This window comes from Pararge aegeria, chromosome 23 (assembly GCF_905163445.1).
Source record: "Pararge aegeria chromosome 23, ilParAegt1.1, whole genome shotgun sequence".
NCBI lineage: Eukaryota > Metazoa > Arthropoda > Insecta > Lepidoptera > Nymphalidae > Pararge > Pararge aegeria.
Window position 1 is genome coordinate 10,941,453 of NC_053202.1, and position 24,600 is coordinate 10,966,052.

A 24,600-nucleotide genomic window follows, 5' to 3' on the forward strand; every position below is an offset into this window, starting at 1 on the left:
TTTATTATTCATTTTTATTGGTAATTATATATACGAAAATATAATAATGCAATTAAATTAACCAATGATTATAGATAAATTTTATATTAAAAAATGTTAGCGTGATAAGTGGGAACATATTAAAAAATAATCTTATTTACGTCCCATAAGCATATTGTAGATTAGTGGTTATAGAAAACTTCATCGAATTGTGAAATAATACGTTAAACAACGAAATTATTTATTAAACACTAAATTGATTATAACAAGTTAATTAAAAAAAATTCGCTTTACGTTGAAAGTATGGAGGGTAGAGGTAAGGAGAGTCATCTTATATGGGAGAAAAGTTGAAAAAGTGTCCAGTGTATGCGCTAAATAACAGTTAAAAAATCCTCCACAATGGCGCTGGTGGATGCACAGGGTATGGTATGAATGTAGCAATCGTAGATGAATTGAAGTATGCCGAGTTAAAAAATTTAATGTCATTATCGACTAAAGTAGTTAATTATTGAGAATTTCAACAACTTACGTTGTACAAAATATTGTGGTAAATATAACCTTACTTCCTTGTATCTCCATACTTGCTTGTTTATTTTTCAAGCCTACTCTAACAATATTTATATTTGGCGCTTCTTTTAAGAGTTACCCTGATGCAAATGTGGCGCCATCCTAATTTAATACATTTTGACGACACTTTTTCATATACACAGATGACTCTCCTTACCTCTACCCTCCATAGTTGAAAGGAATGTAATTTTCAACTGTCAACTGGGACGTCAGTCGTTCCAAAAATATCTTTGCTGAAAAATTAGCCTTTTTTAAGGTTTGAAAAGGAATAAAACATGTCTCTTATTACCAGAAATGTTTTCCGTACTTTAATACAGGTATCGTATATATATAACTGCTAACATATTCATAGTTCCATCAGAAAATCTATTTTCGAAAACTGTTTCGTAACTACTTGTTATTATCCAAAATACTTGTTATTTTTATAAAAACTGATAACCTTTATTATATTTATTCAATGGAGTCAGTAAGGTCTTCAATGAAGCTTCATTTAAGCAATAAATCCTTGAGGATATCAAATAACCTCACGTGATCTTGTGATACCTATGCTATATTTTTACTAAGGTGACATTTCCATATTGTTTCAATAATAATTACTGCGCATCTGCACTTAGAAAATACGAAGATATTTACGGTTAAGACATTCTATAATATCGCGTTTTTTTTTTTTAATAATTTTATGTTACCTTGCACGATTTTGGACAAAGTGATAAAATCGTGCTAGTAACCGTTTTGCGATGCTGTCGTAGATACCATATATTAGGGAGAGTAGAAGGAATTCTCCTAGCATAAATTGACTTCACAAGAGCATCTTATCTTCAAATATAAGTTAAAATTACTATAGATTTAGGTATTAGTTTCGTTCACGTTTATCTTCTGGTATTCAAAATGTCCCATTCTTGGATTCATCTGCTGTATCAGGGTACATGTTATATACTGATGCACTGTTTTGCGTGCACTATATTTAATTTGCTCAAAAGATGCAATTATAACCTTTCTCAAGAATAGAGCTCCATTAAATGCAAAAATTATTTTATTTAAACTCTTTATTTGTACACCACTACACAGTTAGAAAAATAAAGGACGAATAGAGAGAAACACAAAAAACTGGAGTAGAATACAAAAGGCGTTTTAGGCATAGTATAAAAATGATGTTTCATATTTTACTGGTTGTTCTAGAGATTAGTGTCTTCAAGTGCATAATCACTTTAAATCATTGTACAAATTGATAGTTTTGTTTTAAAAATTATTTCAATCATTTGTGCGGAGTTGTGACAGCAGATCAGAATATAGTTGTCACCATCCTGTGGGTGTTGTACAATGTGACTAAACGAATATAACAGAGTACAGGCAGCAGTATCCTTTGTGCTACTACCATCTATTGCAATCACCAATCCACCCAACATGGTGATTATGGGCAAACCCTTCTATGTGAGGAAACCTTTATTCCAGCCTAATACAATTTTTTCAATGTGGCCCATATTGATATACCAACATCTATCTATGCCAAGGCTTCCCAATCTGGGTGATGCAGCACCCTGGGGCGCCAAAGAAAAAAAAGGCGTATAGCGAGGTGCTCCTTCTGTACTTTAAAAAGAAGAAAAATAATTTTTTGATAGTCTTTGTGCAGCTGTGACTTGGTGTGTCCCACACTTTGAAAAATTGTGTCTAGATCACCAAGCTCAGCCATCCCATTGTTGGGGTGATTTTATATTTCTTAATTCTTTGTTAAAATTTATTATTTATCAATTTTATTAGTATGATATTGAGGATGTTTTATTTTTTGCGCCTATCTGCCTGACTAACAAATACCAATCCATTTTAACTAGCTTGCAGTGGCGTGCACTGAGTTTCATACCAGGGTATGCATACAGCAGGAAAATTGCATAAAATGTTGAAAATCCTCCTATACAAGTAATATATAAATCTAAGGGTAGGTAGTGCTTTTGTGCATGTATGAAGTGCACGCCACTGCACTAGGTAAGGATACAGGCGCCATGACTAATTTCATAACTATTAAGTGTAAATAAAATAAAATAAAAAACCAAAATATTAACAAACTCAGACAAGATAGATATCCAAGTAGATGGTCAAAATATAGAGTATGTGGAAGACTATTAAGTGTACTGTTGGCTTAATTAGGTTTGGAACCCCTGATCTATGCTAAGGACAGATCTTGATAAACTGTTCTTGACGGCCGAGTGGCGCAGTGGGCAGTGACCCTGCTTTCTGAGTCCAAGGTCGTTGGTTCGATTCCCACAACTGGACAATGTTTGAGTGATGAACATGAATGTTTTTCAGTGTCTGGGTGTTTATCTGTATATTATAAGTATTTATGTGTATTATATTCATAAAAAAATATTCATCAGCTATCTTAGTACCCATAACACAAGCTACGCTTACTTTGGGGCTAGTTGGCGACGTGTGTATTGTCGTAGTATATTATTATTATTTATTATTATGTGTATTATATTCATAAAAAAATGTTCATCAGCTATCTCAGTACCCATAACACAAGCTACGCTTACTTTGGGGCTAGATGGCAATGTGTGTATTGTCGTAGTATATTTATTTATTTATTATTTATTCATTATGGTTGCCTATTAAAATATTTTTTCAATCCAATCTAGCAATGTGCATTCTATAGACCTATTTACCTGCTTAGGTAAACAGGATCTGAAAGGTTACATATCATTTAGTTATAAACTTTAGATCCCAGTTTAAGATTTTGAATCTAATGTATTTCTGTTTTTTAGGGTTCACAACACATCGGCAAAGGTTTGCACACAACATCGGTAAAGGCTGACAAAAACGTATGTTTTGCGCCCCTTTCAATCAGCACCCTGGTGAGAATACTAACTAACTAATGGTTGCACCCATAGTAATGCAAAAAAAGCAGAAAGTAAAATGTAAAAAATGATAATATCATCAATATCCTCAGAGACAAATATCCAAATCTCTAATGTAAAACACAAATTCAATAAAATGAATAATGTTTCAAAGGTAAAATGTCTTTAGTGTGTAGAAAACACAAATGCTGAAATTGAAATGTATCAACTGTAGTCTGTACATGTTGACTAAACCTTCCTATAGGTTTAAAATATTTTGATATGATGCATACCTTTTATTACCTATGAAGGTCTAATAGAGATAAAGAACAGTCATCAATTATATTATCAATAAAGGATACTGATTTCAGTACTTCTGGTTTATTGCATTACATTCATAAGAATTAAATGTATTTCTGATAATGTATATTGTTGGTTTTAGTGCAAAGCATTTTAATGTTAAGTAAAATAAAAAAAATTAAAAATACCACTTTAAATTGGAAAACAAACACCTACATAAGTAATCTCAGTTAGCACAGGTAGAGAAAGTTTTGTATCAGGTGAACAGGGCAAGGGTCTCCACCCACAATGAGAAGGGGTTAAGGCTGTTGTCCACCACGCTGGCCCAGTGCGGAATGGTGGACTCCACACACCTTTAAGAACAAAATCCAGAACTCTCAGGCATGCATGTTTCCTCACGATGTTTGCCTTCACTGTTGAAGCAAGTGATATTTTAATTACTTAAAAAAGTTAGAGAATCAGGGGGGCTGGGGGCTGAGTTGGAATCCCAGCACGCATGTGCTGGGATTCCAACTCAGCCCCCTGAAAGTGAAGTTGAGCTACTTCTTTATATACTCTATGTCTGTTCCCCGTGCAGAAAATGTTTTATGCTTTTGCTACAATGCTGGATTGCAAGTCCTTTGTCTGGTGGAAGGCTTTGGCCGTGGCTAGTCACCATCCTACCGACAAAAACGTGCCGCTAAGCGATTTGGCGTTTCGGTACAATGTAACAGGTTAGCCAGCTACTATTGCATCAATCGCTGGGTGAGATTGCAGTCAAGGGTTAATGTGGAGTGGAATAAAAAATAAAGAAAAATATCTTATCCTTTCGGCATATGAGAAATGCTTTACAATGAAACCCACAATATATTTAATTGAACTGTATATTGGCAACCAAAATTTTATGTATTATGTTTTAATTTGACAAAATTGGCATTAAAATTATTGTACTATAAAAGGAAACTTCAAAAATAGTGTTTTAATAGTGTACTTGTCAGGAACAACATATCCCCATACCAATATGTAAGTGGGTTTTGAGAGTTGCATGCATTTTATGTTTTGGTGTAATTTAATACCATTGCGGTGCACCTTTATAGAAACAGTGTTTTACAGATTATGTCTTGATTGTACAGAGATGAATCTGCATTTTGTAAAGATTTACATAAGGATAATAACCCTTTAAAATAATTTCCAAATTCAGTTTCAACAACTTTAGTGAAAACAATAAAACATGATAATCATGAAACGTACCTGTTACTATATTCAAAGTTTACTATGAAAGCTCACTGTGCTTAATGCATAGTGTCACCAACCAGATTATTGAAAGGTGATGATATTTATTGTCACCTTTCAACATTCTGCGCTGGCAGGTGTTAAATTTACTGGGAGTTTGACTTTGTGTACAACACTAGAAACAATGAATGCCAATTAAATAGTAACAATCCAAATATGTGTTATAACTAATAAGGCTATATAAAGGCTATACTGGATGACTATAAGCTGTACAAGGGCATTATAGCCAGCAATAGCACTTATAGTGATATATAACATTATGTGGTGGAAGTGCATGATTCGATGCATCACAATAAATGCAAGCCTTTGTGTTGTCCAATGCAATGTAACAAATAACATGTGTTTTGTCCACATTTCATTACATTAAATAAGCACAAACATAAATGTCACATATAATAAATATAACATTATGTTTTAATATTTGAAGCGTCCTAGAACTGGCTTGGGGAAAGGGGAATATTAGTCATATATGAAAATCCATGACATTAAAATAACAAGGTAAGCTAATGAAAAGATTGCCTGGCAGCAACCCGCTCCGATTTCATCTCAAACAAGATAGAACAAAAGTGTCAAATTGTAAAATAATGTTGGAAAAGAGTTACTGCCGATTTTCTTGCCGGCTTCTTCTCGGTGGAATCTGCCCTCCTAACCGGTGGTAGATTCACTACAAACAGACAAACTTGACGTTTCAAAAGTGTTTATATTGGGCCTTCTTGCTATAAATATTTTGAATTTTGAATTTTTTGAAATAGCAACTATAAACAACCGTTAGTCAATGCAAGTTGTATCATAAATATTTGGTATAGGTCTAACTGATGTATAAAAAAAATATGTCATAGGTTTACAACATTTTTCCCAAGTTTCAGAGCACTCAGTTACAAACTTTTCGAGTTTCGAATTAAATTTTAATTAAATGTTTATTTAAATGTAGTATAGAAAATCAAGATTGTGGGACTAAAGTTTAGCAGAGTTAATTGAGAATATGTTAAAATATTTCTGATGGCCAATCAGGTATCAAGGTGACATGTATATTGATGCTGGAATCAATCATAAAAGTCAAGTTATCTTCTAAATAAATTCAAAATTATATTGGTCCCAGTATTGGTACAATTTGGAGAAAGAGGTGAACCGCTGAACCAACTTGGATGGGCATCTGGGACAATACTTCAGTGCCTGAAGACCATTCTTTGAACAGTGCGTGTTGCTATTGATGGTGTATGACTTCGAACATCTTGTCGCACAGAGCCAATCGGCAAGCTATGAGGAGATGAGAATATCTGTGCGAATAAATCCGGATTGAGGATACCCGTAAAAGAATTAGCCTTATGCATAAAGCGCGAAACACAAGAGGAAATGATTTGGGCACATCGCTTGTAAAACTAACGAACGTTGGGGTCTGGAATGGCAACCTCGCACCGATAAACCCAGTGTTGGTTGGTTCATCGCCTTTCTACTACATCAGAACATCGAGCTGTCGTTGGTGGTGGCTGGATGATATTCAATCTATACGCAGTACGCACAAAACGTTTTATATTACGTACCGTTTAGCTGTGGAACGCCCTCGAGGCAACTGTTTCCTGCCACATATAGCTTGAGTACATCCAAGGCAAGAGTGAATAGGTATTTTCTAGGCAAGCATGCCCCAATTGTCGTCAAGCTCCTCGGCTCGCTGGAGCTCCTTAGAAAGTAAAGAGATGCACCGAGAAGCGCTCCTTCTTCTTTCTGTACATCAAAAAAATCAAAACAATTTTTTTTTAATATTATTTGTGCAGCGGTGTCATCACTTTGAAAAACTGCAGAGATTTTTCTAATTTTCTTAACTTGTAAGTGCGTCGTCGCTGGCTTAATAAAGTTGAGAACCCCTGCTCTATCTAGCCTATTAATAATAAAACATTAAAAAATGATCAATTTTGTACTTATCCACGGATAGATATATAATTACAAGAGTGCTATTTATATTATTGGATTCATCATTTATCAGATTTAAGTTTTGTATTTATATAAATTGTTAAAAATCTACTGTAATAAACATAAGTCATAATTGATTTTTGTGTTGGAAATTGTTGCTGTTGCGAGTGGTACAGGGTGGTAAATCAACGTGTTAAAATTGACTCATTGAAATTACTCTTTTATTGCGCCTCGTATAGACAGCATTGCTAGAATAATCCTTTTGTTTAAATATAGGAAAAAAACAAAGAGGGACGCATTAAATGCACCCTCATACCTGGTGATGGCGTCGGTCCAGAGCTGGTCTACTCGGTTCAGGAGGTCTTCAAGGTAAGCCAGTTCTTTGTCTCTTTCTTATTGTAAGTGAAATGTATTAACCAAATATCTGTTGGCAAAGTATGCCCACGATTATGCTTTTTAACATGTATATTTGAAAATGATCTTAATTATAATTACATCTTCATTATTTACAATTTTACTTATTTACATACTGTCTTAATGTTCGCTTATAGATCATGTGTACTCTATAGTACGCTGGCGCCATTATATTAATTATTTTTTAAACTTGGCTGTTGGGCTTTATAAGCTTTTATAGGCTTGGATCGTCACTCATTAGAAACGTTAATAATTTAATGTTAGGCTCAATTTTAAAGGAATTAAACAAGGCTCGGTTTGGGAACTTTTCTAATTTATCTATATATTTATTAAGAACACTAACAGCATAAATAATAAACGTTTTAAAATATAGCATACACACGCACAATAACATGTCAATAATAATTTATATAAAACGTAAGCTTACAGAAAAATCCTATTATAACATTAAGGATAATTTTAACGATAAAAAAGCTTGGGTGTGAATTGCTATAGCTTCATAGCTTAATTTAAATTTACTGGAAGATGGTGATAACAAAAAAATAAATTTACCCGGCTAAGTTTGTTGTGGGCTCTTCTTGGAACCCTCGTAGCTTTAGATTTAAGTTGGCGAACGAAGTTATCACCATCCCGTTACAATTATGTAAACAAATATGTATGAACGCTTCATAAGTGCCTGTGATACGCCTACATGAATAAAGACATTTTGAATTTGAATTTAAGTGCACATAGCATTAACATAGCGTCATGTAAACTTAATTTGACAAAAACTTCTTAAAAAAAAAAAAAATACAACCGAATTGCGAATCGTCCCCTTTTTGTAAGTCAGTTAATAAATATAGTGAATACATTACAAGATGATAGCTATAATATTAACTTTTAAACTTTCTTCACAAGCATGCTTATAAAGAAAGTGTATAGCCAATAAGTTATTAGGCATTTAAATAACTAAATATTATTTTAGAGAAAAACTCTACGATAAGTATTCGGTGCGTTTTTTCCGATAATCAAAAACGAGGGCGAGATGCCCACGGTTTTGATTTCATAATTTCCTATTTATGAAATAATCGTTATATAAAATGAATCGTTCTACAGGCAGCTGGCATCCCTGTGGAATTCGAGTCGTACTTTTTCTCCGAAGTGAATCCCACGTTGAGTGCGCCGCTGGAAGATGTCGTCGGCTCCATTGCCAGAAACAAGATTTGCATTAAGGTATTGGTAAAATAAAATCTGCAAAAAAAGAGGCTCCCTAACACGTTAGCCCACTACAATCTTAGACTGCATTATAACTTACTACCAGGTGAGATTGCATTCAAGGGCTAAACTTGTAGTAGAACAAAAGAATAAAAAGGGGGTTAAGTAAAATCAAAATAACCAAGACAATAAAAAATAAGTAATGTAATCTTACATAATATTTTATTTACGCAGAATTCATAACTGTTAAGAACTGTAACTGAAAGGTTTTTCGCCAAGTCTTCAGTTTAGTCATTTACTGCATTTCTTATGGGCTCGTGCCTGTTACAGTTTTTGATGGCTTTTTAATGCTGCGATATTTGAATAGAAGTCTTTGAGGGTACTATAAGTAATTTAATGAACACCTTATACAAATATTTAGAGCTGAAGAGTTTGTTTGTTTGTTTACTTGAACGCGATAATCACAGGAACTACTGGTCTGATTTGAAAAATTATTTTAGTTTGGGATAGCCCATTTATCGAGGATCTATGTATCACCACGCTGAGATCGATAGCTAAGTGGTAAGGGCTTCGATTTCACTTTGGGGGAGCCGAGTTCGAATCCCAGCACACACCTTTTAACTTTTTCTCTTAAGTTATGTGCATATTAAGCAACTAAAATAAGTTGTTTTTGATTGTCACAGGGTATTTTGGCGACACCAGATTTTTCCCACACCGGTGAACTGCAAACCCTGAACATGAAACTGCGCAATGCGTTGGACTTATACGCCAACGTTGTCCACGTGAAGTCGCTGCCCAACGTCAAGTGCCGGCATCATGACGTCGACTGCATCATTATCCGTGAGCAGACTGAGGGGGAGTACTCGGCGCTGGAACACGAATCTGTGCCTGGTAATAAACTTTATTTCAAGAGTTCTAGTATAGGTTGCCATCAAATTACGTCTTTTAATTCCTTTATTTCAACACACCCTGTTGCCCGCTTTTTTCGGCCGCGTTTATTATAGTTTTATACAAATACCATGGGAACCGTTTTTTTATAAATGTACATTAGTTCCTTTCCGTCCTTTTAATTAAATATTGCTATGCCAAAAATCGATGTTGATTGATTGCTTAGTTTGGGCATGAACGAAAGACAAACAAACAAACAAACTTTCGCATTTTTAATACGTATACAACGTGAAACAGAATTACGAAATAATATTTTAGAATGTATAAGTATATTTTATAAGGAATCACCCTGTAATATTAAATCAAAAAAAGCAAATTAATTTTTCCATTCAAAAGAATTCAAAACATTCTAAGTGACAACCCTATTGAAGATAAGAGACACGCGCATAGTACCTGCGCTACTCGTTGCGTACCTATTAAAGTGACAGGAGTCACATGATTTAAATTTTGCATGTTATGTTGGGGTTTTATCTGATTTCTTTCAGTAAAAACTATCGCAGTGGTTTACTCAAAAACTATTAGGTTTTTGTTTTCACAGATAAATCTTAAAGACAGTACATACTGTACCTCTGCCTGTGCCTGTGAAGTATTTTCGCGTTTATTACAGTTTTTTTTACAAAATCTGTTAGAAACCGTTTGTTTCCCTTGGATGAAAAGTCCTTGTTACTCTCGATCCTTTCAACTTTCTCTATGAGTATTAAACTAATGATATTTGTCGTGCTGCTAAACTGAGGCACCATGTCTTTTTCTGGTCGCAGGTGTCGTGGAGTGCCTGAAAATCATTACAGCGGCCAAGTCGGAACGCATCGCCAAGTTCGCGTTCGACTACGCCGTTAAGATGAGGCGTAAGAAGGTTACAGCGGTTCACAAGGCCAACATCATGAAGTTAGGCGACGGACTGTTCCTGCGAAGCTGTGAAGAGGTAAGGCAAAAAAACCTTTCACCAACTCTTAGATAATGACTACTTACGTTAAGCGCAATGTAAATCTATGTAACTATGCTAAAGCAGAAACTACGAGGCTACCAAAACTACGAGTACGAGCTCAGATTGAGTTATACAGTTATGCCCATGGACGTAGCCAGCGCAGGGTTTCGGTTTCACAGATAAGTCTCAGAGACAGTAAATAATATACCTCTAAAGCGTCTCAAGTATTATTTCGGTTTTCATATACACGTTGTGTATATGAAATTTTCGTGCCATAGTATACACACACAGTTCTTATATTTTTTTTTGCATAATCGGTAGGTCTGTGAATCCGTCGTAATAAATTTTTTCAATAACTAAATGAAACACACCCTATTAATTTTTTTTTTTTGATTTGGCATCCCAATATGTTCAAAAAACCCAATATAGACGCGGCCGAAGTCGCGGGCAACAGCTAGTTTATGGAGTTTCTGTTATTTGCTGTAACTATGAAGAAAACATAAATATTGCACTTTCATTTCAGATGGCAAAACTTTACCCGCGCATCCAGTTCGAGAAGATGATCGTTGACAATTGCACGATGCAGATGGTCTCAAACCCGAACCAGTTCGATGTTATGGTCACCCCTAACCTGTACGGCAACATCGTGGACAACCTCGCGAGTGGACTGGTGGGCGGCGCTGGCGTGGTTGCGGGCGCTTCGTACAGCGCTGACTGCGCGGTGTTTGAACAGGTGAGAGTCCCGCGTTGCGGTGATCGCCAAGCAAGATCGTGGGCAACTCACCATTGAGCTGGCAAATCGTGCTGGCATGGTTGCAGGCACTTTTTTCAGCTTCGAATTCGACGTGTTCGAACAGGTTAGAGTACCACGTTACGAGGGTCTCCAAGCAAGATCGTGGGCAACCACACAATTGTGCACTAGGATAGTCCAGCACCATCCTAGTGCCCAATTGTGTGGTTGCCCACGATCTTGCTTGGTTGCAGGCACGTTGTGCAGCTTTGTATAATTATTTTGGTGAAAAAAAGGCAGTGGGAGTAGTCGTGGGAGTGGCTGTGAGAGTTATGGTAGTAGGTGTGACAGTGGGAGTGACTATATGCTTGATATTGGGTGTGGGTGTGGCAGTGAGAGTGGATGTGGATATGGGCGTGGCAGTGGGTGTGGCTGTAAGAGTGGATATGGCAGTGGAAGGCCAGTGCTTATGGTTGTGGGTGTGGCTGTGGAAGTGGCAGTTACAGTGGTTATGGCAGTGGGTGTGACCAAGGGAGTGGCCGTGGGTGGGGCATTAGGGGTGGGTGTGGCTGTGTGAGTGGGTTTGGCTGTGGGTGCAGCTGTGAGTTTAGAAGTGGTGGGTTTGAGGTTTTGCTTAGCTAAGATTTCTGCCTTCAAGAAGTTCGTTTAACTTATGGATACATTTTTGTGGATGAGTATCTATTATTATTATTATTATTATTATTGCAACTCACTTTAATAATGTGTATCCTACTCCCATGTCTTTTATGTTATGTTTTATAATTAACTGTTTTGCGGTGGTGTGTAATAACTACATTTGATGTAAATGTAACAAATTCCAGGGAGCCCGCCACATCTTCTCCGGCGCTGTGGGCAAGAACATCGCCAATCCCACGGCCATGCTTCTCTGCTCTGCCAACTTGTTGGCGCACGTCAACTTGCACTCGTACTCCAAGATGATCAAGAACGCCATCAACAAGTCAGTATTCACCATTATCACCAACCAAATCTTAATAACAACGCACTTTTATGCCCGTTTGGCATTGCCTTAGTAACGACTAATCAAAGAAGATTTCTAGGCATTCCTTTCACGTTTTGACGGCCGATTGGCGCAGTGGTCAGCGACCATGCTTTCTGAGGCCTTTCCAAGGCCGTGGGTTCGATTCCCACAACTGGAAAATGTTTCTGTGATTAACATGGGTGTTTATCTGTATTTTATAAGTAATTATGTATATTATTCATTAAAATATATTCATCAGTCATCTTAGTACCCATAACACAAGCTACCCTTACTATTGTCTTACTTTCACTATGCTACTCATATAACCTAATTTTTCTATTATTCTCGTCAAAAGGTGTGGTATTTTGTGTTTTTATTATCATATTTTTTTACTTTTCGTTTGAATTTAAGGTTATTAAAAAAAACCAATTTCATATATTTTTTTTCATTTTTCAAGTGTCAGTTTACGAGTGCCCTTAAAACTATGCGCAGTCGAATCGGTGTCGTAACTTTCGAAATAGATTCTTCATATATGCACTAAAACACTGCCTACCGTATTTTTTTTTATCTTTTCGCGACAGAGCTCTTCCGGGGAAAGTACTCTATGATGATGTTCACTGGCGTGCACGGGGTTTTGGACCAGGGCTTTTGACGTGACAACGTCTTATAATTCGATGGAGCCGGCTGCACGCACGAAAAAACATGACGTATGCGGCGTTACCTCGTTCTGAGGCGTTCCATTCAAGGCTTGAAGTGCGAGCGAGAGCGCGGAACGAGCGACAAAGAGGCACAGTCGGCCTCCGCGTTCGACATCTGTCTCTCTCCTACTTTAGTTAGCGATGCGTCCGCGTGGACAGCTTCTATACAATAATACATTTACTTGTTTTCAGCAAGGATGGAGTGCAGTGAAAAGTGAATGTGGTGTCAATTGTTTATAGCAACGATAATATCTATCAAACAAATAGAATTAAAATTTTCTTTTGAAAAATGCAACCATTCCATCAGTATTTTCTTACGACGTTGTCACGTTCAACTATCGTCAGTAAGCCGACTTTACAGACAACCAATTTTTTGATGGTAATAATTGACGGACTTAGCCCAACTGCTGTTAAGTGGAAACTCATCGCTTATAAACAGAGCAAGCCTTCGCAGGGCATGCGAGGGACCTGTCCCAAAAAGTGCCGCCATGTGCAGTGGCGTGCACAGGGTTTTTGACCAGGGTATGCATAAAGAAGGAAGGTGCCATAAAATGGAACGATCCATCGCATTTATGAGTCATACAAAAATTTTAGGGTATGCAGTGCTTTTGTGCATGTATGAAGTGCACGCCACTGGCCACGTGTCCATCAACTCCTCAGCTAGGAGCTAAGCCTCATGTGTATGTCACCGGCAACCACGCCGTACGGACCGGAACACAGAGTGCTGCTCGACGGCAGTAGTATATTTATCACTCGCTACTTATTATAGTTTTATATATATATAAAGTCTGGTGGTCAGTACTTGCGCTTTAAGGATGTTCTAAAACGCAATATACCATGGAGCAATTGGGAGCGAATCGCCACGCAGAGGTCTAAATGGCGCAAACTGATAAGTGAAAAATGTAAAACCTTCGAAATGAAACGTCTAGAGCACATTGACTCAAAGCGCTACAACAAAAAAATTAGGCCTAAGCCTTCCTATACGTATAGTTACAATAACAGCGGTCAACTTTACTGCGGGTCGTGCAATCGAATCTTCAAAACTAAATTTGGCTACGCTAGTCATATCCGTGCACACTCGAGACGATAAAGCCAAGGTGTCGCCGTTGACGGATACGTCATGGAGGACATCATCATCATCATCATATATATATATATATATATATATATATATATATATAAAAGTATGTATAATGTATAAAGAACTCTTTTCTCGAGTTCATATATCGAAAACTTTTCCTAAAGTCACCAAGTGTTTTTCACAGTGATAAGTGACATTTAAAAAAGGTGCGCTATGAAAGAGCATTATCTATCGTTGTCATAGTATATTTATCACTCGCTACTTATAATCCCTCTCCTAATATTATAAATGTCAATGTAAGTTTGTTTGTACGCTTTCACGCAAAAACTATTTAAACGATCCTCATGAAACTATGTACACATATTCTTGGAAGTGCTAGAAGTAATATAGGATATTTTTTATCCCGACATTCAGCTCGGTTCCTTTGGGAGAAGGGATGAAAGTTATTGACGATTTTACACCATAACTCCGACAAATTATAACCGTTTAAATAATTATTTTTGTACTACAGAGGTTATAATATGTATTTAATTTTTGCTCAAACTGTGGAAGGAGATAGAGGACAGAACTCCTCAGCGGACAGCAGCAAAGCCCTCATTTAAGACTTAGCAATACTGAATGCTCATTTTTTTTTTAAATACAACTAAATTGAATGCCACATCAAAAAAACAAAATCAAACGTAGACGAAGTCGCGGGCAACAGCTAGTAGTTATATATATATAATATGTAAAGAACTCTTTTCTCGAGTTCATATATCGAACCTTTTCTTAAAGTCACCAATGTTTTAACAGTGATAAGTGACATTTAAAAAATAAATTTAAGAGTTTATTTTAAGAAGAAATTATTTGATTTGAAAGACCTGAAGTAACGGCTTTAAATGTTGTTTCTTGTATTTCAACAGAAACGCAATTTCGTCTTTATTTCAACTACCCATTGAGTATTACAAACATTATTATAAAACATCCAAAATATATCTATATATAATATATATATATCTTCTATCTATATTTATAAAAGAGAAAGTGTGTGGGTATGTTCCGTATAGGCTACGAAACGGCTGGACCGATTTCAATGAAACTTTCAGGGAATCTCCGGATTGTCCTGGCGAGTAATCCTGTAAAGTTTGGTGACGATCGGAGCACTCCTATATTTGAACTGTCAAACTGTCAACTACAGCTTTTATTTACTATGATGATATTCTATTGTTGGGTGTACATGGGTATAGATAATGATCTTCACCCGCTCGAGAAGAGAATGAATACGGAGAGAAATAAATGATTTAATATATTATGAGACTTAAATTAAAAATTTAATGATGTAAGTTTATTGTTTAAATTATATAAAGCAAAATTTACATTGAAGTTTACATTGAATAAATCTAGCTATATATATATATATATATATATATATAGCTAGATTTAGCTAGATTTAGCTATATATATATATTATATTGGACCTTGGAGGGCAGTCAACAACTAAAGACTTCACCTATGCGGCCATCCATTGTCTCACATAAGTATGCTAAATAAAACCTAGTATGCACTGTGTAATATTTCCGCACCGTGTTATATAAATATTTATTATATTATTTTAATGTATTTGGTATATAATATAATATCTTCAAATTTTATTCTGTATTAGTATGTAGCATCTTGTTAATATTTAGATATATGGCATATTTTTTAAAATTCAACAAAATTTCAAAATTCAAAATTCTTTTATTTCAAGTAGGCCTAATATAAGCACTTTTGAAACGTCAAGTCTGTCTGTTTAATAGTTATCATTTAGTATATTTTACCTTTATTTTACCTATACCACAATGAAATCATCTTACTCATATCCTGGGGTAGCTGGAAGAGATATCTTATAGCAGTAAGCTTTTCTTTGTATACACTTCATGTATCAAATGTTCACATTCACAATCTATGGTACATAAATAATAATGTAAAATAAATAAATAACACAAAAATCTCTATTAGTAGATAGGTAGAATAAAAATGCTAACGATGTTTTTTTTTTAATTCCAGAGTACTGAAGGACGGCAAGGTCAGAACCAAGGACCTTGGAGGGCAGTCAACAACGAAAGACTTCACCTACGCGGTCATCCATTGTCTCACATAAGCGTACTCCATAAAACCTAGTACGCACTGTGTAATATTTCCGCGCGGTCATAAAAACGCAACAACAGTTTCTGCTGTCTCAAAATTGCAGTCTCGGTGCAGTTGAATCGGAGCCTTTGACTGTGTAATAGATCACGTGACGGTATGACGTCATTTGCGTGCAAAATCACTTGCAAATAAATGCGCTTGCTCGTAATCAAATATTTGTGCTTGAGTAAAATTTTAACAGTGAAGACGTAAATGTAAGTAACATTTACGTCTTTTTCGTCTTCACTGCTAAAGTTGTATACAAGACAAATTGTAAACGAAGCATTCTTGAATCTTTATTATCGATTTGGTTTCTAAAGACGCAATAAAACCGCGCGGTCGTATCCCACAGTGCGTGTTTACTCTATATTAAAGGAGGTCGCATATAGGGACAATTAATTATAAAGCTAAGATTATGATGCCCTTAAGTGTATGAACGCGTAGTCTAAGAGACGACCGTAAGATATAGTACAGATGGAATACATTTTATGCTATCCACTGTTGACTACCGTACCCCTGGCCGTACCTGTGCTGGTACGGTGGGTAATTTAGAGTTAAACATTTAAACCTCAGCTTTATGTCGTTGTAACAGATAGTTTTAGTAATAATGTGAACTTTAAAATGCGGCCGGCGGCTTAAGCAGCTGGTGCCATCAGCTTAAAATCTTGCTCAATTACTGCAGCCGGCGGCTTTTACCAATTTAAGTTAAGAGGCACTGTCCACAAAACCTAATGAAGCATTACTTTCGCGTACAAAATAATAAATTATATACTGTACGTACGTATACAAATATATACTGATACACGCAATAATTTATTTAACCTTAATAGAAAAGTTCTGGATTGAATAAAACATTTATCTGAATATCTTCCGATCGTCTCTTGTACTGTCCACTTTGGGCGCACTAGCTCTGATTTTCTTTGCCCTAAACTTCAATTTGCGACGTCACAATTGACAGTTCTTATGCGACTTGTCAAATCTGACGTCACAAAACATGTTATGTATGGTGCCATTGTTTATAGAATCAGTGCGTATTGTGTAACTTTTTTGACCAGTTGTTTAGAAAAAAACATGATTGAACAGCCGCGATAAAGTATGAATAAGTAAATTTAAGTATGGCTAGCTGAAAAAGTATAAATTCATCGTCAAATCATTCATCACATTGAGTGCTATCTATATTAATCTGATAATTGCAAGTCTATGAGCTCAAACGAGCCCAATATTAACACGGCGATCATACGTATGACTTTTAAAGTTCACAAACGTTATGTTAGTCAAATTAGCGTATAGTTCGTTCGCTAAAATAGTCCCAAAGGCGGGCGTTGGCTACTTCAAAGACTGTACACCCCTAGTGTTCATTGTACAGATGACTAAATACACATTTAGATTTCAGTAAAAAAAACAATAAAAGAGGTATTAAATAACATACCTATTTATTTATTTTCTCATACTATTTGTGCGGAGGCAATGTGGGTCATTGCAGGTTGGTGACTGCCATGAGAGTTAAACAATACGGGGCGTTGTGTTATTAAAAACATACCAAATGTAGGCAACTTGCTCTTAGAGTACCTAAACCGTAAGCGAAATAATTTATTTATTGATGTTATAATTTTTTTGTTTTTTGAGAAATATGTGATCTGCAATCATAGATGAAATTAATAGAGGACAGTATTGTTTAAGTATTTAATGTTACCATGTTGAATAAAATATTGACAATATTGCTGTTGTTTTATTTGTTATTTAAAGCAAAATATTACGGGTTATTTCTTTAACGATGTTCGTCTATCTGCGACGTTGTATGTCATCATCATCATCATATCAACCCATTACGGGCCCGGGTCACGGGTCCCCTGCCACAATGAGAAGGGGTTAAGGCCGTAGTCCACCACGCTGGCCCAGTGCGGATTGGTGGATTCCACACACCTTTGAGAACATTATGAAGAACTCTCAGGCATACAGGTTTCCACACGGATGTTTTCCTTTTCACCGTTGAAGCAAGTGATATTTTAATTACATACTTAAAACGCACATAATTTTGAAAGTTAGAGGTGCGTGCTGGGATTCGAACTCGGCCCCCCGAAAGTGAAATCGAGCTCAATGGAATTTCTGTTTGATAACAACAATTTAGCATGTTCGACTACGGATCACAAAGTCCGGGGTTCAAATTATATGAGGTGTTTTTTATTAAAGAATTTTCGATACCAGTACGGAGAGTATGTAAAGCTGTCGGTCGCGGTATTTATCAGTTAATTGTTGTAATAGGCATTAAAGCCCACCAACCCGCATTGGAGCAGCGTGGTGGGTCTTTGCTCTAAAACCGACTCTTCTTTGAGACACGAGGCCTGTGAAGGCTGTGGTTAATGATGATGATGAAAAACCATAAACGGTTTGAGAAACATCGCGGAGTGAAGTGCGGCATAATAGGATGTAAAATTTAGTTCCTTTGCCTCGTTTAGTGTACGATTTTTCTTTAAAGACCATAGACTGAGTAATTCAATTCAATTCTTGTTTATGGCTTTTGTCTGTGACAACTGGGCACAAGGTTTTTTTTTTTTTTTTTTTTTTTTTTTTAACGATAGGCCAGCGTTTGACGACAATCATGCCCGTTAGAAAGCAATGATGAGGTCTAGGTTGGAGCACGCTTGCCTAGAAAAAGCCTATTCACTCTAGCCTTGAAGGTACCTAAATTATACGTGGCAGGAAACACAGTTACCGGGAGGGCGTTCCACATCTTAGCGGCACGTATCAGAAACGTGGATAAAAAACGTTTCGTGCGTGTTGATGGGATATCAACCACATAAGGATGCCACCGCTCTCGGTGTCTCGCTGTTCTGTGGTAAAACGGGGAAGGGGGAACAAGATTGTGAAGTTCCTGAGCACACTCACCGAAGTATATCCGGTAAAAAACCGATAAACAGGCAACATTAAGCATATATAAGCAGGTATTTTGTAGATGAAGAAGGACGAAGGAGATTGATCGATGAAACTACTGAAAAGTTAATTTTGAATATGTACCAAGAAAGAAATAGCTACTGAGTAATAAAGATTTTTATTAAAGATTTTTTTCTTTATTACTCAGTCTACGTTAAATACTAAAGTCCGACACATTGTTATCTGTGGTCTCTGACAAAAAAAAATGATTTTTTTCCCACCCTTATGGGATGGGTTCCCAGATGGGTTCTGCAATAAGCACTACAAACTAGCTAATCTTCCTGCCTTTAAAAAGATATAAGGCACTGAAAAAACTTTTTAAAAAGGCGCCAACGTATATCAGCCAATCGTAACGCAGCAGTTTTACGCGCGAAACATCTTCACTTGCCCTTTGTCGTTACGTTGGTCATGCTATATGAGGGAGATAGCACGGGTGTTTTCTGTCATTGTATTTCAAATCTATTTGCAAGGCAATAAAGTCTATATTACATCGCTGTTACGGTTTAAGTCGGCGTTGGATTATTTATTTTGGCGCAAACAAATATTGGATATGCAAGTATAATATAATATGTTTGAATCGGTCAATCAGCTTGCGGTATAGCTCTTGGAGTAGCTAGTTTCTTCACTCGTTCCGATATGACATACTTCAGGGCGTTCGGAGGTACCTGCAAATTTGGTAAATTTTAAATAGCAAGGGGGCAGCAAATATTATTAGCACAAATAATAGGAGAAATACAGAATTAAGAACATTAAGAATGGTCTTACTTCTGTGAAGAGAAAGAATTACAAATTTCAAGTCGGACGTAGGTACTAGAAATTTCAATTTTCACAAAATGGGGTGCTGAAACTCGCAAGATATCGGATATCTACTCTCGTTTTAAAAATATTTATAAATATAAATAAATAAATATATACTACGACAATACACACATTGCCATCTAGCCCCAAAGTAAGCATAGCTTGTGTGATGGGTACTAAGATGACTCATGAATATTTTTACGAACAATATATACATAATTACTTATAATATAAAACGTTTTTAAAGACATTCATGTTCATCACACAAACATTTTCCAGTTGTGGTAATCGAACCCACGGCATTGGCCCACTGCGCCAGTCGGCCATCGTATATTTATATATCATTTCAAGTGGTAAATCTACTACTAATTTTGTATCTCAGTAGTTTTTACTAATTAGTAATAACTACTGGGATACAAAATATCAGTAGGTAATCATATCCATACACCCTTATACAAACTGAAAAAAAATCATAATGAGACATTATGGTACAGTGACAAAATATCACTACTAATATTACCTTAACAGGATCTCGATACCATGCCTCTTTGGACAGCCTTCGGTACCATTTGAATTCAGGGAACAACGACAGCTGTCTAATTCTTGGCATGAGAAGATCCAGCGGTTTGCGTTCACCTCTCTGTTGATAAAAAACAACATTAAAAAAAACTATCGAAAATATTTAAATATTTTCTGTAGCGATCTCCGATGATTAATTGGTACCTTCTTGTTATCTATTTTGTCGTTTTAGTGTACATTACAGTTTGTTTGTACGTAAAATATATCTAAAAGTCGCTTTGGAATCTAGAGGTGTAATACAAATATCTCATTTCAAATGAAACTTTAAAAAGTCGTTCGGTTATAATCAATAGCCTTACGAATAACTTTCTCTCAATTTTGTCATGCATTTGTAAATCAGCCTTGAATTCGCCGCATTTTAATAGGTTGGGGAAAAAGTCTTTTCGCATTATAATATGTATGAACTTGTAATAAAATCTCATTGACTATACTATTTGTATCTGGCTGGTTTTAATAAGTATCATTAAAAGATTAAATTTTAAAGAAGATAATTTCAAATTAAAATTAGGAAAATGTGTGATTTTTATTTGTTTTTCGTACTGTGAACATGAGTGAATCTAATGAAGGAATTCGATACATTTTAAAATTTTATTACAAAAAAGGGAAAAATGCAACGCAAGCCGCGAAAAACGCGATAGTTGCGATGGTCATGGACCTAGTGCAGCGTCTGTGACAGTAAAATTTGGTTTAAGCATTTTCAATCCGGAAATTTTGATGTCAAAGATGCACCTCGCTCTTGTTACGGATAGAATGGCCGCCCAACCTAATATGTACTACAAAAAATGTAGAGGATACAAAAAACTGGGGGGTTGTAAAAATTACTTTCACAGGGGGTGACGTAAAGTACCTTAACGGGGGGTGGCCTAAACTCTTTCCTCGGTCCAGCGATCTGTCCGATGTAGTCCATATGCTTCTTCCACTCGCTCTCGGTCCATCCTCGTTTCTTCTTGAGGTCTTTAGTGTCCTGCTTCTTCAGGTCTATGACGCAGTTCGCCAGTTTCGAGTAGCATGTCACGTTTGTGGCTTCGATCATACGGTCGATTCTTTCCAGGCGTTCTTGACTGAATTTGTTCTTGTACATGCGCTTTATCAGCAGGAAACGTCTATAAAATGAATATAAAGTGTCAAATTGAGTTCTTGCTACTTTATGCGCCCCTGGTAGTTACGAATTGACCGATCATCATTATTTGTGCCACAGCTGGACTCAGGGCTCTCTCTTTAGAGCTCAGACCCACTACACTGGTCTAATGCGGTTTGGTGGACTTAAACTATTGTTATCGTAGTGGTTTAACGTGTCGTACACCAATGGTATGGTACAGTAAGGTACTACAAACAGACTGTCTGGGCGTTTCCAAAGTGCTTAGTAGGTAAGCCTGAATTTTGTATTTGAATTTGACTTTAAAAACGTTTCGTTGAGGTAATGCCGTCGTTCCAATAGTCTCATATCAGTTAAGTATGAAAGAGATCGGCCGGCCATTACAGACAGTGGGTCTCCTCAGAGAATGAGAAGTGGTGGATTCCGCACACCTTTGAGAACATTACTTAGGACTCTCAGTCATGCAGGTTTCTTCACGATGTGTTCCTTAAACGTTGCAGTAAGTGATATTTCAACGCACATAATTTAGAAAAGTTAGTTAGTGTGTGCTGGGATTCGAACTCAGCCAGTTGACTGTATTGCCAGTTAATGACTTATGGATCTGAAACATAGTCGCTTACTGTGATCATTATAAGAAGGCTCAGTCACTCAGCGGGCGATGGAGAGAGCTATGTTAGTAGTATCTCTACGAGATAAAAACAGAAATGAGATCCGTAAAAGAAGTTATCAACATAGCCCAGCGAGTCGCGAAGCTGAAGTGGCAATGAGCGGGGCACATAGCTCGGAGAACCGATGGACACTGGGGTTCCAATGTACTCAAATGGCGACCCTACTGAGGTAAACACAGCGTTGGTCGTCGCCCAACGAGATAGACATAAGACAACAAGCGTGTCGTGGGGAGCTGGTCGAAACAAGGTGCCCAGACTCGCGGATTTTGGAACTTTCTACAAAAGACCTATGTCCAGCAGTGCATGTCAAACGTGTGATGCAATGATGATGATGATGGTACAATTAAGTGGCCAGTTACATAAATAAATAAATATACTGCGACAATACACACATCGCCATCTAGCCTCAAACTAAGCGTAACTTGTGTTATGGGCACTAAGATAACTGGTGAATATTCATAAGTAGTATACATAAATACTTATAATATACATATAAAACATTTCTCAGTTGTGGGAAGCATATCCAAAGCTCTGGACTCAGAAAGCAGGGTAGCTGCCCAATACGCCAATCGGCTGTCCAGTTTGTTAAATATCTTTTATTTACTAACCGTATGTAAGGCCAAGCGGCGTCATTCACCCGATCAGACAGTACGCTGTTGAGTGCAGACTTCCGGACCCCCCTGGGAGTCAAAGCTGGCATTCCCTCCCCAGTATCAATAATATACTTTCGGGGGACGCTCAAGATATTCAACCTCTTCGGTATTCTGTATGGATAGGTGCTTGTGGGGTTTTCGTATTTCGGCTTACCCATTTTGATGCGGTTCTAACTAGCTAATCAAAGAGTTATACGGCTTTAGGAGGGGAGATGGTCTGATGGTTACATTTTGTGGGTTTGTTTAATGTTATCTCGCCATTTTTGAGATTTTATAACGGCGGGTTTGTTAGGCGTGTTATGTGTAACGACGCCGTCGTGGTTTTGACAATTGTATTTTTTGTTTTTGTAGTTCGAACATCAAAAGCTGCCTTCAAAGAGGATACAAACATATAAGTTATGTTTGTATAGTTATGCATTTAGTTGTTAATATTATGCTTGGCCAGTTGTCTCCCGCGACGTAGTTCGCGAGGAAATTGTGATGTGATGACCCAATTAAGCAAAAAAAGTGGATATGTGAAAAAACTGAACATGTTTCCAGAATAAAAATTAGCTTATATGCTTTTCCATACTATAATCTATATCTTGTCTACGTTCAGCCGTTTAAGTAACAAAAATCTACCCAAACTTTTGCGTTTATATTAGTTTATTTTAGTAAGTATATTAGATACATGGCTGTCAAAAGTACTGTGTGTGATAAAGGAGTCTAAGGTAATGACTGAATTACTGTTCAAACTTGGTTTAATGGCCAATTTGGTATCAAGGGCACTAACACCTTTTACACGTAGCTTTATACTTAAATCATGACTCTGATACCAAATTAAAATTCCAAATTCATTTATTTCAAGTATAAGTAGTGAGAAGTATTTATTTTACGTATAAATAAATAAAAAATACAAAAAAAAAGTAGGCCTAATATAAGCACTTTCGAAGCGTCAATTATGTCTGTTGGTAGTAATTCTACCATCATCGGTTCGAAAGGCAGATTCTAACGAGAAGAAGCCGGCAAGAAACTCAGCAGTTGCTCTTTTCCAACATAATTTTACAATTTGACAATCATTGTTCTATCTTGTGTGAGATGAAAGCGGAGCTGCTTGCCTCGATGTATTAAATGTGTTTGTCTTCATTCTTTAAACATGAGTTATGGTAAATCTAATATTACCTTCGGTAGAATTTTCCACACAATACAAACCACATGCCCGATATCTCTACTTCTCCCCTGACTTCTAATGTACAAATAAAGCCTCAAGTTTTGTTCCTATTTGAAGCGCCACATGTGACACGGTTATACGATCATAATGTTCTAGGTACGATTTCCAGGTTGGCTCAATAATATACCCACAAAATTTCATCAAAATCAGTCCAGCCGTTTAGGAATTAGGTGACTAACATAACCAAGAATTATATATTAGGATAAATGTAAATGTTTGAAATAAAAACACGAAATTGTCCAAAATTTGTATTTCTCATCAATAAAATGTGACATCACATAACAAATACTGATCTCATAACAACCTTTTGTATAAAAAAAACAGCCTCTTCACATCTGTTCCACCTAAAAAACCAGTCATGTGAAATAAATCCAACAAACAGAACTCTTATATAAGATTTTTATGCTCGCAATAGTAGTGTCGCTATCATGAACGGTTACTGTTATTTCAAAGCAAAATGCACCGAATGTCACTAACTTTAGTGTCGAAAATTCAGCGTTTGCTGTAGCAGTGTAGACTAATTTGAGCTTTAATATTAGTCATTTAAATTGCATTTTACTCTGTAATTATAGTCTCGAGAGTTAGAACCGACCTTCGACTAGATGCATAAAAACTTTATATTAAGTGTACAGACAGACAATAGATCCAGTTTACGTATGTTCCAACTTCAAAT

General features: G+C 36.4%; 2 protein-coding genes across 3 annotated transcripts; one reads left to right on the forward strand and one right to left on the reverse strand.

The window, feature by feature from the left end:
- Positions 1 to 740: 740 nt before the first annotated feature.
- Positions 741 to 17,710, forward strand: LOC120634175 (isocitrate dehydrogenase [NAD] subunit beta, mitochondrial). Of its 2 annotated transcripts, none has more exons than XM_039904607.1 (9): positions 741 to 863; positions 3,303 to 3,392; positions 7,131 to 7,223; positions 8,364 to 8,480; positions 9,146 to 9,353; positions 10,169 to 10,332; positions 10,859 to 11,068; positions 11,908 to 12,044; positions 15,873 to 17,710. In XM_039904607.1, exons 1-9 carry the CDS (start codon positions 822 to 824, stop codon positions 15,964 to 15,966), a joined length of 1,155 nt encoding a protein of 384 aa, XP_039760541.1. In that variant the 5' UTR covers positions 741 to 821; the 3' UTR covers positions 15,967 to 17,710. The 2 variants fall into 2 exon arrangements, with proteins under 2 accessions (XP_039760541.1, XP_039760542.1); XM_039904608.1 differs by having other exon boundaries at positions 3,303 to 3,359.
- A 1,698-nt stretch (positions 17,711 to 19,408) lies between these two features.
- LOC120634283 lies at positions 19,409 to 23,052 on the reverse strand. The gene is made up of 4 exons (XM_039904773.1): positions 22,673 to 23,052; positions 21,148 to 21,403; positions 20,242 to 20,361; positions 19,409 to 19,588 (listed from the first exon to the last, which is right to left on the reverse strand). The coding sequence occupies exons 1-4, from the start codon at positions 22,873 to 22,875 to the stop codon at positions 19,505 to 19,507; spliced, it is 663 nt and encodes a 220-aa protein (XP_039760707.1). The 5' UTR covers positions 22,876 to 23,052; the 3' UTR covers positions 19,409 to 19,504.
- Positions 23,053 to 24,600: the final 1,548 nt, after the last annotated feature.

Coding starts and splice junctions, on each gene's coding strand:
- LOC120634175 (XM_039904607.1), top strand. CDS start 822: ATGTCTCTTATTACCAGAAATGTTTTCCGTACTTTAATACAG. Junction 3,393..7,130: donor CCCTTTCAATCAGCACCCTG/GTGAGAATACTA, acceptor GTTTAAATATAG/GAAAAAAACAAAGAGGGACG. Junction 9,354..10,168: donor GGAACACGAATCTGTGCCTG/GTAATAAACTTT, acceptor TTCTGGTCGCAG/GTGTCGTGGAGTGCCTGAAA.
- LOC120634283 (XM_039904773.1), bottom strand. CDS start 22,875: ATGGGTAAGCCGAAATACGAAAACCCCACAAGCACCTATCCATACAGA. Junction 20,362..21,147: donor TTAGGCCACCCCCCGTTAAG/GTACTTTACGTC, acceptor TTTTATCAACAG/AGAGGTGAACGCAAACCGCT. Junction 19,589..20,241: donor GGTATCGAGATCCTGTTAAG/GTAATATTAGTA, acceptor CCAAATTTGCAG/GTACCTCCGAACGCCCTGAA.